The sequence below is a fragment of the Microtus ochrogaster genome, unplaced genomic scaffold (assembly GCF_000317375.1).
Source record: "Microtus ochrogaster isolate Prairie Vole_2 unplaced genomic scaffold, MicOch1.0 UNK87, whole genome shotgun sequence".
Taxonomy (NCBI): Eukaryota; Metazoa; Chordata; class Mammalia; order Rodentia; family Cricetidae; genus Microtus; species Microtus ochrogaster.
This window is the reverse complement of record NW_004949185.1, coordinates 1,010,805-1,023,137: the sequence shown is the minus strand read 5'-3', so window position 1 is coordinate 1,023,137 and position 12,333 is coordinate 1,010,805. Positions and strand designations below refer to the sequence as shown.

The 12,333-nt window shown below is 51.8% G+C and overlaps 2 protein-coding genes across 4 annotated transcripts in view; one reads left to right on the top strand and one right to left on the bottom strand.

The window, feature by feature from the left end:
- Nfkbil1 (NFKB inhibitor like 1) overlaps nt 1-12,182 on the bottom strand; it is a 14,756-nt gene extending 2,574 nt beyond the window's left edge. Inside the window, exons 1-3 of one of the 3 annotated variants that reach the window (XM_026777854.1) lie at nt 12,056-12,182; nt 11,258-11,516; nt 10,638-10,914 (exon numbers count right to left, since the gene is read on the bottom strand). In XM_026777854.1, the coding sequence (XP_026633655.1) occupies nt 10,638-10,902 (265 nt within the window). In that variant the 5' untranslated portion in view covers nt 10,903-10,914; nt 11,258-11,516; nt 12,056-12,182. The remainder of the gene's footprint in view (nt 1-10,637; nt 10,915-11,257; nt 11,517-12,055) is intronic. The other 2 variants (XM_005370842.3, XM_013355026.2) reach the window with 2 other exon arrangements.
- LOC101994656 (RT1 class I histocompatibility antigen, AA alpha chain-like) overlaps nt 1-12,333 on the top strand; it is a 629,094-nt gene that overhangs the window by 580,571 nt on the left and 36,190 nt on the right. The window lies entirely within an intron of this gene.

Below are 12,333 nucleotides of genomic sequence, written 5' to 3'. Positions count from 1 at the left end.
AACACACACACGGCCCGTGACGACACGCTAGGCTGTGAATGCACACACGGCCCGTGACGACATGCTAGGCTGTGAACACACACACGGCCCGTGACCACACGCTATGCTGTGAATGCACACACGGCCCGTGACCACACGCTAGGCTGTGAACGCACACACGGCCCGTGACCACACGCTAGGCTGTGAACGCACACACGGCCCGTGACCACACGCTAGGCTGTGAACACACACACGGCCCGTGACCACATGCTAGGCTGTGAACACACACACGGCCCGTGATGACACGCTAGGCTGTGAATGCACACACGGCTCGTGACGACATGCTAGGCTGTGAATGCACACACGGCTCGTGACCACACGCTATGCACATTTGCTCAGAGGCAGGCGACCAGCCTGGCAACTTGTTTTAAAATTTTTTTTTCTGAAATACCCAACTTATTTTATTAGCTATGGTGTGTGTGTGTGTGTAAGAGAGGGCCTCATGTGGCTCTCAGAGTCCTAGAAGTCACTTTGTAGCCTAGGCTGGCCTCAAACCTGACTCTTGTGTCCGAGGTGTGTATGGATCACACATCCACTTCAGTTAACAGAATATTTAGGGCACCCACATCACACCTGGTTAAATACGCCCCCAAGGCTGACAGTAGGCAGTACTAACTTAGACAGGGCCTCACTGTAGACTCAGCCGGGCTGAAGCTCACGCCTTCCTCCTCACAGGTTTTTCACCTAGCACCTGTTTTTTTCCCAGGAACCTACTATCTGTTTTACTTTCTGGTAACGGTAAGGAGTGCTCCCTGTGAGTCTGAGACAGGGCTCTCTCCATCCCTGGTTGCTAGACTGTGCCAAACCTGCATATGTGTGAACTTGGTGCAGCCTCTGCTCAGGGTAGTGTTCCGAGTCAAAAAATGACAAGCCTGCAAGTTGCTCACAATGTCTGTGTCACGAACACACAGTGTACCGCCTTCCTTCCTGTACATGCATACTGACCTTTTCATGTTGCTAATGGGACAGATCAAGAAATGGTTTTAATAAAAGGCTGGGCAGCCGGGCGGTGGTGGCGCATGCCTTTAATCCCAGCACTCGGGAGGCAGAGGCAGGCGGATCTCTGTGAGTTCGAAACCAGCCTGGTCTACAGAGCTAGTTCCAGGACAGGCTCCAAAGCCACAGAGAAACCCTGTCTCGAAAAATCAAAAAAAAAAAAAAAAAAAGGCTGGGCAGTGTTGGCACACACCTTTTAATCCCAGCAATTGGGAGGCAGAGGCAGGGAGTTCTCTGTAAGTCTGTGGCCAGTCTGATCCACAGAGTGAGTTCCAGGATAACCAGAGCTATGCGGAGATCCTAATCTCAAAAAAAAAAAAGTTTTATTAATAAATTTATTTATTTATTTTTAATTTTTCTGGCTACTAATATTTATTTTGTGAATATCCTATTCATATTTTTCATTTTCTTCTTTGGAAAATTTTCCATACTCATACAGATATGAAAGTCCTTTGTTTTCTGTGTGTATAGCCTTGGCTGTCCTAGAATTCTGTAGACCAGGCTGGCCTCACTCACACTCAAGAGCTCCATCTGCCTCTGAGTCCCAAGTGCTGTGATTAAAGGTGTGGCTTATGAAAGTCCTCGTTGAACGGTTAAAACAGTTTCCCCATCTATCCTTTAAAAGTTTTTAATTCTCTCCCCAAATTTTCTTCCTGACTTCCTTTCAGCTTTGGGAAGAATGGTGCCCACAGAGGCCAGAAGAGGAAGACAGATCCCTGAGCTGGAGTTACAGGCGGTTGTGAGCACCCAGCACATGGACCTGGGTCCTCTGAAGGAGCTGCCTCTCCAGACCCTACACCAACTTTTCCAAAGTTCATTAGCAGACTTTTCCCCCCTTCCTTCCTTCCCTCCCTCCCTTTTTCTTTTTTAAGATAGGGTCTCACCATGTAGCTCAGGATAACCTAGAGTGCACAGATCCACCTGCCTCTGCTTCCCGACGGCCGGGATTAAAGGTGTGTGGGATCATGTCTGGGAAGAAGTGTATATGGAAAGGGTCCGGGAAGAGACACCGTCCCTTAACAACAGGAGCAGGTCCTCTCCTCACCTCTGACAGCAGCACCTGCTGCTGCAGAGACGCAGCTCAGTAGGAGACATGCCAACTTGCTTGCCTCGGCCATGCCCAATGCCCTGGCTGGGACCTCACACCACACACAAGAACAACACTCCTGCGGCCCCAGGGGTAACCAATGCTTCACTTTCTTGGGACAGGAGCCCCCTTTTCTGCCAGCATGTCTCTCTTTGAGGTCAGCCTAGCCTAACCAACTGGGTTTCACCCTGTGAGTCAGGAGGTCTCTGTTCTCGGAGGACGCCCTGGTTTAGAGCAAACCTCAGTCAAATCAGGACTGAAAACAGGGAGGGCTGCTGCCCTCTGAAGATGCCTCTGGGGCAAGCTTGCGTCTCTGGTAGGATACAAGGTGGGTTTCATGACCCCTCACTCACCCTGGGATATATTCTCAGAACTGGTCTAAATTCTGTCTTTAACTTCTCAAAAAACAAAGCAAACAAAACCTTATTTTCCTTTGTAATAACACCTGGCCCTTGTTTCACCCCCAATAAGGAACACTGAGCTATAACCCTGCCTACAACTGGATCTTTTTACCGTAATTTTGGCCCAGGTTCCTCCTATTCAGTACTTCCTGACCCTGCGTGGCCCAACAGGTGCCTCCCGCAGTGGCCTCCCTGGAACTCAGCCTTAGATGACATCTTTGACGGCCACGCATGTCCCACTCAGCCTCCAGCACCTTCCCCTGCGACATCTCTGTCTCCCCCTCCAACTGCACCTCCTCCTCACCCACACATTCATTCAAGGACGTCACCCCCAACATCTGTGCCCTCGGCAAGGCAGCTAAGAGAGACCTCATCCCCTTCTCCCGAAGGCTGTGTCCCAACTGTTCCAGGTCCAGTCCTCACACTGGACAGCCTCTCCTTCCCTTCAGCTCCCTATCTCTCTTTTCCCCTCCACCCCAATCCTCCAAGAATACTAACCGTTTACTATTTCCTTCAAGTTTTTTGTTTGTTTGTTTGTTTTTGAGTCAGGGTTTCTCTGTAGCTTTGGAGCCTGTCCTGGCACTAGCTCTATATAGACCAGGCTGGCCTCAAACTCACAGAGATCCACCTGTCTCTGCCTCCCGAGTGCTGGGATTAAAGGTGTGCACCACCACTGCCCGGCTCCTTCAGGTTTTTAGGGATCCAAAACTTCACACTGCACGGTGAACACACATTCTTGGCTGTCTCCTGTCTGTGCCTAGACTAGGACAATCCCCTGCCAGGGTCCTGTGGTCTCCTCACCTGGCCTACAGAAATGGGACACCATCGCTTTCACCCAATCCAAGCAGTAGTCGGGAGGGACTGAGAGGACGGGGGGGGGGGGGGACTGTAGTTGGGATATAAAAACAAACAAACAAACAGAACCACTGATCAGGAAAAATTTAACAATTAGAAAACCTACGTGTGTTTCAAAGGACCTGAAAATCAAATAATCCCAGTCCTGAAAGCCGCACCGTGACCGCCACTGTCAGCGGCACTGTGAGATTTTCCGGCAATCTTAAAGATGTACCTCTTCTCTGTAGAGATCAAATCCTGGCACCAGTGCTTGGGTCAAGTCTGCTTACTCACTGCCCATCAGTGGCCCACACTTCTTAGACACCCCGTTTCTTTCTCACTCACAGCAGACAGCTGGTAATAGGATCTGTGTCCTGGCTTTCCGTTGGGAAAATGTTTAGCAGGGATATAATAATACGCACATAGTCAACCTGAGGCATCTGACTCCAATTGCTCCTGATACTGTACAGTAACCTACAGGAGATGAGCGATGGACTAAAGACCGTGGCCAGACAGAGCCTCCAGTCTGATATTGTGTCTGCAGGACATTTAGGCTGCTTCCTCACGCCATGGACGCAACTGAAGACCCAAGTCTCTGGTAAAGAAGCAGGCGCTGTGAGCGGGAGCAGGCACGGGAGGGGGCAGGGAGTGTGCAGAGGGCCTGGGCGAGGAGGGCGAAAAGGAAAGGGTATTTTTAGTTAAGAAAGAAGTTTGTGTTGATTACAATTCTCCTAAGATAAAGGGACTGGACTTTCCAAAATGGAAAAGAAAAGACGAGGGCGAAGGAACGAACGTGAGTCACAGGTCTGCACTCAGCTCGAAGACGGTGAGCCTGTGCTGCTTAGCGCCCCGAAACCGACATCAATGCCACACCTCCCACGGCTAAGGCCCAAGTCTCCTGAGACGCCGCTCCCGCTGCGGTTAAGAACATTTGCCAAAAGCTGGCTTCACGAGACAGAGATTTCATGTTGTCATGATGATCGTTTTCTGCTGAATTTGTCGGATTTTCTGTTACTTTGAAAACTGAATTTTAGCAAAACTAGGATTTTGCTCATTTAAAATTTAAGCCAGGTGCAGTAGCACATAGCTTTAATGCCAGCACTTGTGAGGCAGCGGCAGGAGGGTCTGTTTGTTCCAGGATAGCCTGGTCTATATAGTTCAGAACAGCCAGGACTATGTAGAGGCCTGTCTAGAACACAACAGAAATAAGTGAAACAATTCCTTCCCAGGAGTCTCACCTTCCCCTCTCTGGGGAGCGGGGAGCCAGTGCTCAGAGACCTGCAGGCCCATCCTGCAGAGTCCGGCTGCAGCCTTAGGAGGCACCAACAGCTGCTGACCTCAAGGAACTACTGAATGGATTTACCTCACCAAGATAAAAGGTAGTTTTAGAGCATGCTCGAGGCAAGGTGCAGGGCATTAGGACAGCAGTCAGCTAAGCACCGACACTTTCTCTTCCAAAGGGATCGCAAGTCCCAAGTGCCAGCCAGAGACCAATGAGTCCTCCCTCAGAGCTCCCTGGACTGGGCGCTGCCGGTTCCCCTCCACTGCAGCCAGACGGCAAGGCCTGCCGCTCCGGGTGTCAGTCCAGAGGTAGGGCTCTTCTGGTAAAAGAGCAAGCTGCCTGTTCCTAGGCGCTGCTTGGGGATACCTTTCTCTTTTTGGGGAGAATCAGGTGAACCCTGTCCTTCGACACCCCAGAGCCTAATGAATAGCCAAGATCACTTCTCCTTTCTGAGCTGTAATGGTGTAATTTAACCTCCTTTTTTTTTCCCCAGAGATTTTGTGTCTGAGTATTTTGGCAGCACCCGCCCATCCCCACATGCAAGTACGGGATGCACGCAGAGGTCAGAGAGGGAGGCTGTGAGCATGGTACTGCAGCACCCGCCCATCCCCACACATATGTACGGGATGCACGCAGAGGGCAGAGCTGGAGGCACAGGTGGCTGAGCTGAGCGTGGTGCCAGGAGCTGAACCTGGTCTTCTGCAGGGGCTCTCTCCATCTCAAGCTCTGTGTCATTTGACCCTCCAGGCATTGAGGGACCCAACACATTTCAAGGAAGTCATCCCCGCTCTGTTCCCTCAAGGAGACCTCTTAAACTTCCTGGGTGCTGCCACCTTTACTCCCATACCCCAATATTTCAGACTTCGTAGACATCCACAGGGTCCCTCTGTCCTGATGGTCACTGCTGCGTTCTTCCTGGAGTCTCTGCGTGGTCACCTATACCCCGCCCTGCCTTGCTGTCCTGCAGCTTCCCCTAAGGCCCAGTGTACGATGGTCTTGTGCGAGGGCCGCTCATTGTTATTTTGTTCAGATGCTATCGTCTTAAGGAACCAACTCCTCACCCAGAAAGACGCCATCTTTGCGCAGGCTGGGTCTGAGATGCTCGCACAGCACCCTGTCTCGGGATGGCTCTCCCATCCTGACAGCTTCCCTATTCTAACCTATAAATGACTGCAAGTCTCAGAACCACCTGACCGCCTCTTGGTGCTGCCTCCCTTTCCCTGTGTTTGGATGTTCCCCCCCTCACTCCAGCCAGAAACACAACAACTGTCCTTGTCTAACTCGGACGTCAGCCTCCTGGCTGGGGCTCCTCGCAGCCCTCACAAACCCTTTCTGTGTTTATTCTCTTTCGTGTCTTTGGTCGCTGCTTACTCAAGCTCCTGGGAAATCAACGTCTTCCTGATTCTAGGTCTCAGCTCCAGCTGGTGCCACCTCAGGGCAGCAGTCACTGCGGCACCGACGCCCCCTCCCGCCACCCAGGACCTCCTGACCTAGTGTCATCTTCTGACCTCCGGTCTCCTTCAACAGCAACCCCACCTCCCTTTCCCGAATGTCCGCTGCCCCGTGGTCTCACAACTACAGCACATGAGCACTGCCAGCAAGGGGCCCCAGCCCTGCAGCAGCTCCAGAAGACGGCCTCCATCTTGTGTGAGCCTTGTGTGTAGGGGGTGTGGATGCCGTTCTGTGATGGGCTCGGCTCAAGAAAGGCTGCTGCCCTCTGAGCAAGGTCAGAAAGAGTTACCTCTGGGGCTAGAAGAGCGCAGAGCTGGTACAGCCTGGCCATGTGATCATGAGGCCCTGCGTCTGCTCTCCAGCCCACACCTGCCATCCCAGGCCCCCCTACAGACTCAGGGGTGAGCTAGCCTGGTGTACACAGTTAAAAAGAAACAAGACACTGTCTCAAATAAATTGGAACTTGAAGTCCAAACACAACTGTATCCTCTGACCTCTAAACACAGAAAAATAAAACTAAATTTTAAAAGAGGAAGAATTCAGCTTAACAAGCCCTGGCTGCAGTCTGTCTTAGGGTGTCACGATAGCACTGAAGAGATTTTAAGGAGTAGGCTCAGGCCATCTAGTCTGAGCCCTAGTAACTCATGACATCTTATACAGTCCCAAGTAGAAATAACTTTTTCTTCTGTTTTTTTTCCTCTTTTTTTTTTTTTTGTTTTTTTGTTTTTTTGAGACAGGATTTCTCTGTAGCTCTGGGGCCTGTCCTAGAACTCAAGTCTGTAGACTAGGCTGGCCTCAAACTCACAGAGATCCACCTGTCTCTGCCTTCTGAGTACTGGGATTAAAGGTGTGTACCACCACCGCCTGGCTTCAAGAAGAAATAAACTGTAAAATGTATCTGACAATAAGGAATGAATGCCCACGTAAGCATCTAGACATGAGCCCACACAAGTGTCCCTTTCCATAAGACCTGAACAACCAGGGCACCATGGAGTAAAAATGCTTCCTACTGCCCATACAGAACTGGACGCCTAAGTGTAGACAGCTCCTCTCTACCGCCTAGCTCAGACTGGCTTTGAATTGCGTGTGTAGCCAAGGCTGGCCTTGAACTCAGTCTTCCTGCCTCAGCCTCTTGGGATTACAGGCGTGTGACACCTTGCCTGGCTCTGATAAATTCTTTCATTACCCATTTCCTGACAGGGCAAGGCACTGAGACCCGTGCTGGGTCACTGCAGACTGTGGCTGGGTGACAGCTCTGTGGGTGGGCGGAAAGCAAGGCTGGGGGACGGTGGAACATAAACTGTGCCTAGTCATTTCCAAACAAGGCCGGCATCAGGGGGCAATGCAGGGAGTGTTACATAAAGACAATCTGTGTTCCAGCTCCTGGGGCAGCAATGTCGGGATACCAAAAGGTCAAAACTGCCTAGGCTACACTTGTGGCCACTATCTCAAACTAAAAAGAGAACAAGGAGGCCTGGGGCTGAGGCTCAGGGCTTTGTCTGGTGTGTACGAGGCCTTGGGTTAAGTCCCAGCACCATGAAAAAAGAAAACTAAAATACAGTGACTCACACCTATAATCCCTGAATTTAAGTAGGCCCCTGGCTCACACCTATAATCCCTGAATTTAGGTGGAAACCCTGGCTCACACCTATAATCCTCAAATTTAGGTGGGGACCCTGACTTATACCCATAATCCCCAAATTTAGGTGGGGACGCTGATTTATACCTATAATCCCCAAATTTAGGTGGGGACCCTGGCTCACACCTCTAATCAAGCGGAGGAAGACACATCTCTGTACATTCGTGGCTAGCCTGGCCCACACATCGAGTTCCAGAACAGCCAAGACTACAGAGAGACCCTGTTTTAAAAAAAAAAAACAACCAAACAAAACCATCAGAACAACTAGAACAAATCTTAAACCCCAAACCCAAATATCACAACAATTATTTGCTTGTTTCTCACCCCCCAGAAAGCCTGAGAAAACTACTGTTTGTCATTGTCGTCGTTTGACATGGGCTCCACTGGTGGGCTCTTCTGATGGTTGAGAGAGCTCTCCCACGAGGGTCCAAAAAGTTACCAAATCCTACAATGGAGGGGGGCTCTTCCCTCTTCTGGCCTCTGGTGGGTATGGTAAACCCGCACAGTCACTTCAGGGAACTCGGGCATCCCTCAGACCTAACGTGGGAACTGAGGGAGACCCCTGAAGGAGCTGCTCTCGGGGAGGCGGTTTCTCTTTATGGAGACGCCGAAGTTAGAGCGCCACCTGGTGGCAGGGGTGGTGAGTGACAGTCTGAAAGGGTTTCTTTGGGATGTGGCAAACTCTCAGACATCTCAGACAAGCTCCAGAGCCTCCTAGAATACAGTGTTTTGCCTCCGCGTCTCAAATGTTCCACATGCGTCTCAGAACTCAATACTATGACGGAGGTACCTGCTCCACCATCAGGAGCTACTACTCAGCAAAGTTCACCTGAGCCACATAAAATAGCATAGTTATTGTTAGTTAGCAAAGCTGAAGCTAGTCTGTGGGTCATGTGCTCACCACGACCTCCTGAGGTAAGGACAGCAAGCAGCTGCCCCAGGCACTGGGCTTTGTCACCATCCAGGCTTGTGAAAGCATTTCTAATGAGACCCGAATTGTAAAACTACCTTGGGTAACAACTGGTCTCCGGTCACTTAGACCAAACACACATTCTGTGGTGATCCTGAGCTGAAGGTTAACTGTCTGACCATTTAACTGCTGTCTGCCCGCTTTGTAAACAAGCCTTGGCAGATGTCAGAGCTGCCTTTCTGTGCACGTCACAGTTGTATTCACTGCCCTGAGAAACTCAGAGAAACCAGAGGTCGAGGCTGCTTCCAGCTCGCTACCCTGCTTGGAACAGTCCCGCTGACGGTAAATAAAGACTCCGTTGGACTTATTCAGGCATCTGGGGAGTTTCACTCCTCAGACACTCCATAACAAAACCAGCCAGCCAGCTGCAGCCTGCATCTGGCAAACTTACGCTCTTTAAGCTTAAAAAAATATTAAAGTATGCAGAATTAAAGAAAAGAATTTTTTTCTTTTTGACCAAGGAGAGGTCAAGCTGGAGATGAGGGAAGGAGCAAGTGGGGTTGGTGCTGTTCACACTCTATGTTCAGAAGGCAAAGCCTTGGTGGACAGAGCCCCCTCTTGGCTCTCCCCTCTAGTCAGGAGGCTGCTCCCTATGCCGCTGCTTTCAGAACTGCCTGGGATTTGATGGCGCTCTTCTGGAAGAGCCTAGAGGAGGTCACCTGGCTGGGGGAGCCAGGGCAGACAAGCACACGAAGGTCTCTGGTAGAAAACACCTGAGCGTTGGGCTCAGCAGGATAAACTCATCACCCTGGCTTGCATTTAGGTTAGATTTGCTTGTTTGTTTGAGACTGAGGCCTGGACCAGACTGGCCTTGGGTGACCCCGCGCTCCTGAGTGTCGGGGTTACAGGAGTGCGCTGTAATCTCCCATCTTTGTAGGTAGCTCGGTTGTTTCCGAGCAGGTTATCTGCACAAACCGGAGGCTAGAAGGGGGCTGTTTGCACTGTGAAGCCATTAGCAATGATTTGAGATGTCCTGTTGTTATTTTGAGGAAGGGTCTCTCTTATAGCTCTGGCTGGCCTGGAGCTCACTATGTAGACCAGGATGGCTGTGAGCTCAGAGTCCTGACTACCTCTGCCTCCAAAGTGCTGGATTAAAAGTAGCTTTAAATTAGATTTTTGGTGGAGACCGGAGAAAACTGGTCCCTAGGGTGTTTCCGCATCAAGGAACACGAATCTGTTCCCAACACAGCAATGCAGGTCTCCGGTAGAACTCCAGGCCAGGTTTCACATCTGCGGGTCATCCCAGCTGGTCATGTGACAGCCAGCAAGGATACTTTGTTAGACTTTGTGGCAAACCACAAAGGTTGCTATTGTTCCAATTTACAGAGAGACAGTGAACTAAGCTGGGGGTGGGAGGCGGGCAAGCTTCTTGCAGCTGGGATCTGACTCCCGCAGGGTTGTGCTACAGACAAACAGCCCTCAAAGAAACAAAGTAACCACTAATCCTGCAAGAGAGGAAATGTAGCTGAAAAGGTTGCAGGCTGGGTGGCTGGGGGTGCCCGCAATCTCAGCGCTTGGGAGAATGCTGAGCCAGCCTGAAATACACAGCAAGATCCCAACTCGAAACAATACCTCGGCAACAGTCACACCACACTAAACCAAACACACACACACACACCCTCTTAGTTGATGGGACTGGGCAATTTTGGGATAACATTATCTGTTACTGTAAGGCATGTGATGGCCACATGCCAACCAGGTCAACCGATTCAACAGGTCCCAAGGACCATACAACTAGCTCTCCCAACTATGTTGTTGTTGGAGGCACGGTCTTTCTACGTAGTCCTGAAGCTCACTGTGTAGACCAGGCTGGCCTGGCCTCGAACTCAGAGATCCTCCTGCCCCTGCGTGCTCAGGTCAAAGGCCTGCGCCACCACACCAGGTCTTCATTTCCTCTCGGATCGGGCTCTCGCGACCAGTTCCCCGGACCCACTCACCATCGGGGCCCTGGCGGGCCGCAGCGTGCAGCGCCGTGTCGCCGTGGCGGTCCTGGTGGGCAGGGTCAGCCCCGAGACGCAGCAGCAGGCATAGAGCTGGGGCATCGTGGCGGGCGCAGGCCCTGTGCAGGGGAGGGGGCTGCCCGGCATCCACATCGAGGCCCGGGTGTCGCTGGAGGAGAGCCTGGGCCCGCACCAGCCGCCCTGCCGACAAGTACCGCCGGAAGCGGCGCTCTCGGCGTTGCCGGCGGGAAGCAGAGGCCATGGAACTCTTGGGCTGAGGAAGAAGTGGGAAAAGTGAGGACACGACGGTCTGCTGCTGCCTTCACCTCCCATCTCCCTCACAACTCAGCAGAGATGAAGCTGGTCTATAACCTACACTCTCGTCCCTGACCATCTGACAGGTTGGGGGGCCAGGGAGGCAGAGTTGGGGTCGGGGCCACAGGTTTAACTTTTGATGTAATTTTTGAGAAAATGATACACGATTGCTTTAAGGCTCCAGAGCCCAAGAAAAAGTTCCTTCTGAACTTTGGAGGGGAAAAGAAAGAACAAAAAAATCAAGTAAGGCCAGGGCGGGGAAATTTTCATCAGCCATGATCTAGAAAAAGAATACAATGTACCCGACAGACAGACGTGGAGGCTTCGTCCTCGGGGGCCGGGGTGACTCATCAGACCTGCTCCCCGCCCCCCAGGACCCGCGGAGCTAGAGGCCCGAGCCCGTGTTTAGGTCGCTCCGGGAAGGGAGGCGGGAAGGGAAGAGCGCTCCGGGCGGGCGGAAGTGAACCGCGGGGCCCGTCCCGGAAATCATTCCGTCCACACTGGGTGACTCGCGATTAGGCCTCCGGAGGGGAAACAAGGCGATCGCGACACAGGGTTCTCCTGAAACCAGAAGACTGGATCAGAGGCCGGGGCTGGAAGGCAGGAGGGCTGTGTGGAGGTTTATCTTGGACCCCTTCACGGGGGGGGGGTACTTTAATAACGGATAGAAAAAAAATGAAGAGAGAAAAGATGGGGGAAGTAAAGATGAAAAAAATTACAGTGAAAAAAATTTAATCCCAGCACTTGGGAGGCAGAGGCAGGCCGATCTCTTGAGTTCGAGGCCAGCCTGGTCTACAAAGTGAGCTCCGGGACAGCCAGGGATACACAGAGAAACGCTGTCTCGGAATAAAGAACAAAACAAAGAAAGAAAAAAAAATCACAGTGGGGCCAAATATATAAGTAGATCCAAAAACAAAAATACATGAGACGACGCTAAGAAGGCAAACGTAGGACGGCAAGAGAGATGTGTGCAGACGTTCGGATTTGGGAAATCCAAATTAAAAAAAAAAAAGATGGAGACTGAGGGGGGAGGGGAGGCGGGGAGACCGAGCAGAGCTGGGAGTGTGAAACCCACGGTACTGTTCCAAGCACACCCTTACCTTCGCACACCGTGCTCATCGTCTTTGCGTCTCCTCTGAGACCACCAACCACGCTCTCCTCCCACCCGAACACTGCAGCCTCCCTTTCCCCCATCCTCAGACCTGCAGACCCGGGGACACCGAGGCCCGGCACCTGCCGCCGTTAGTCAGCACAGGCCTGGTCTCTTCTGCCCCCAGGCGGCCGTGTGGGGTACTACCTCAGCGAGGCGCCAGAGGAGGACCAGTCATAGGTGTGAGGATGCCGAGGAGAAAACGGGAGCGCTAAGACCCAGTGGGAG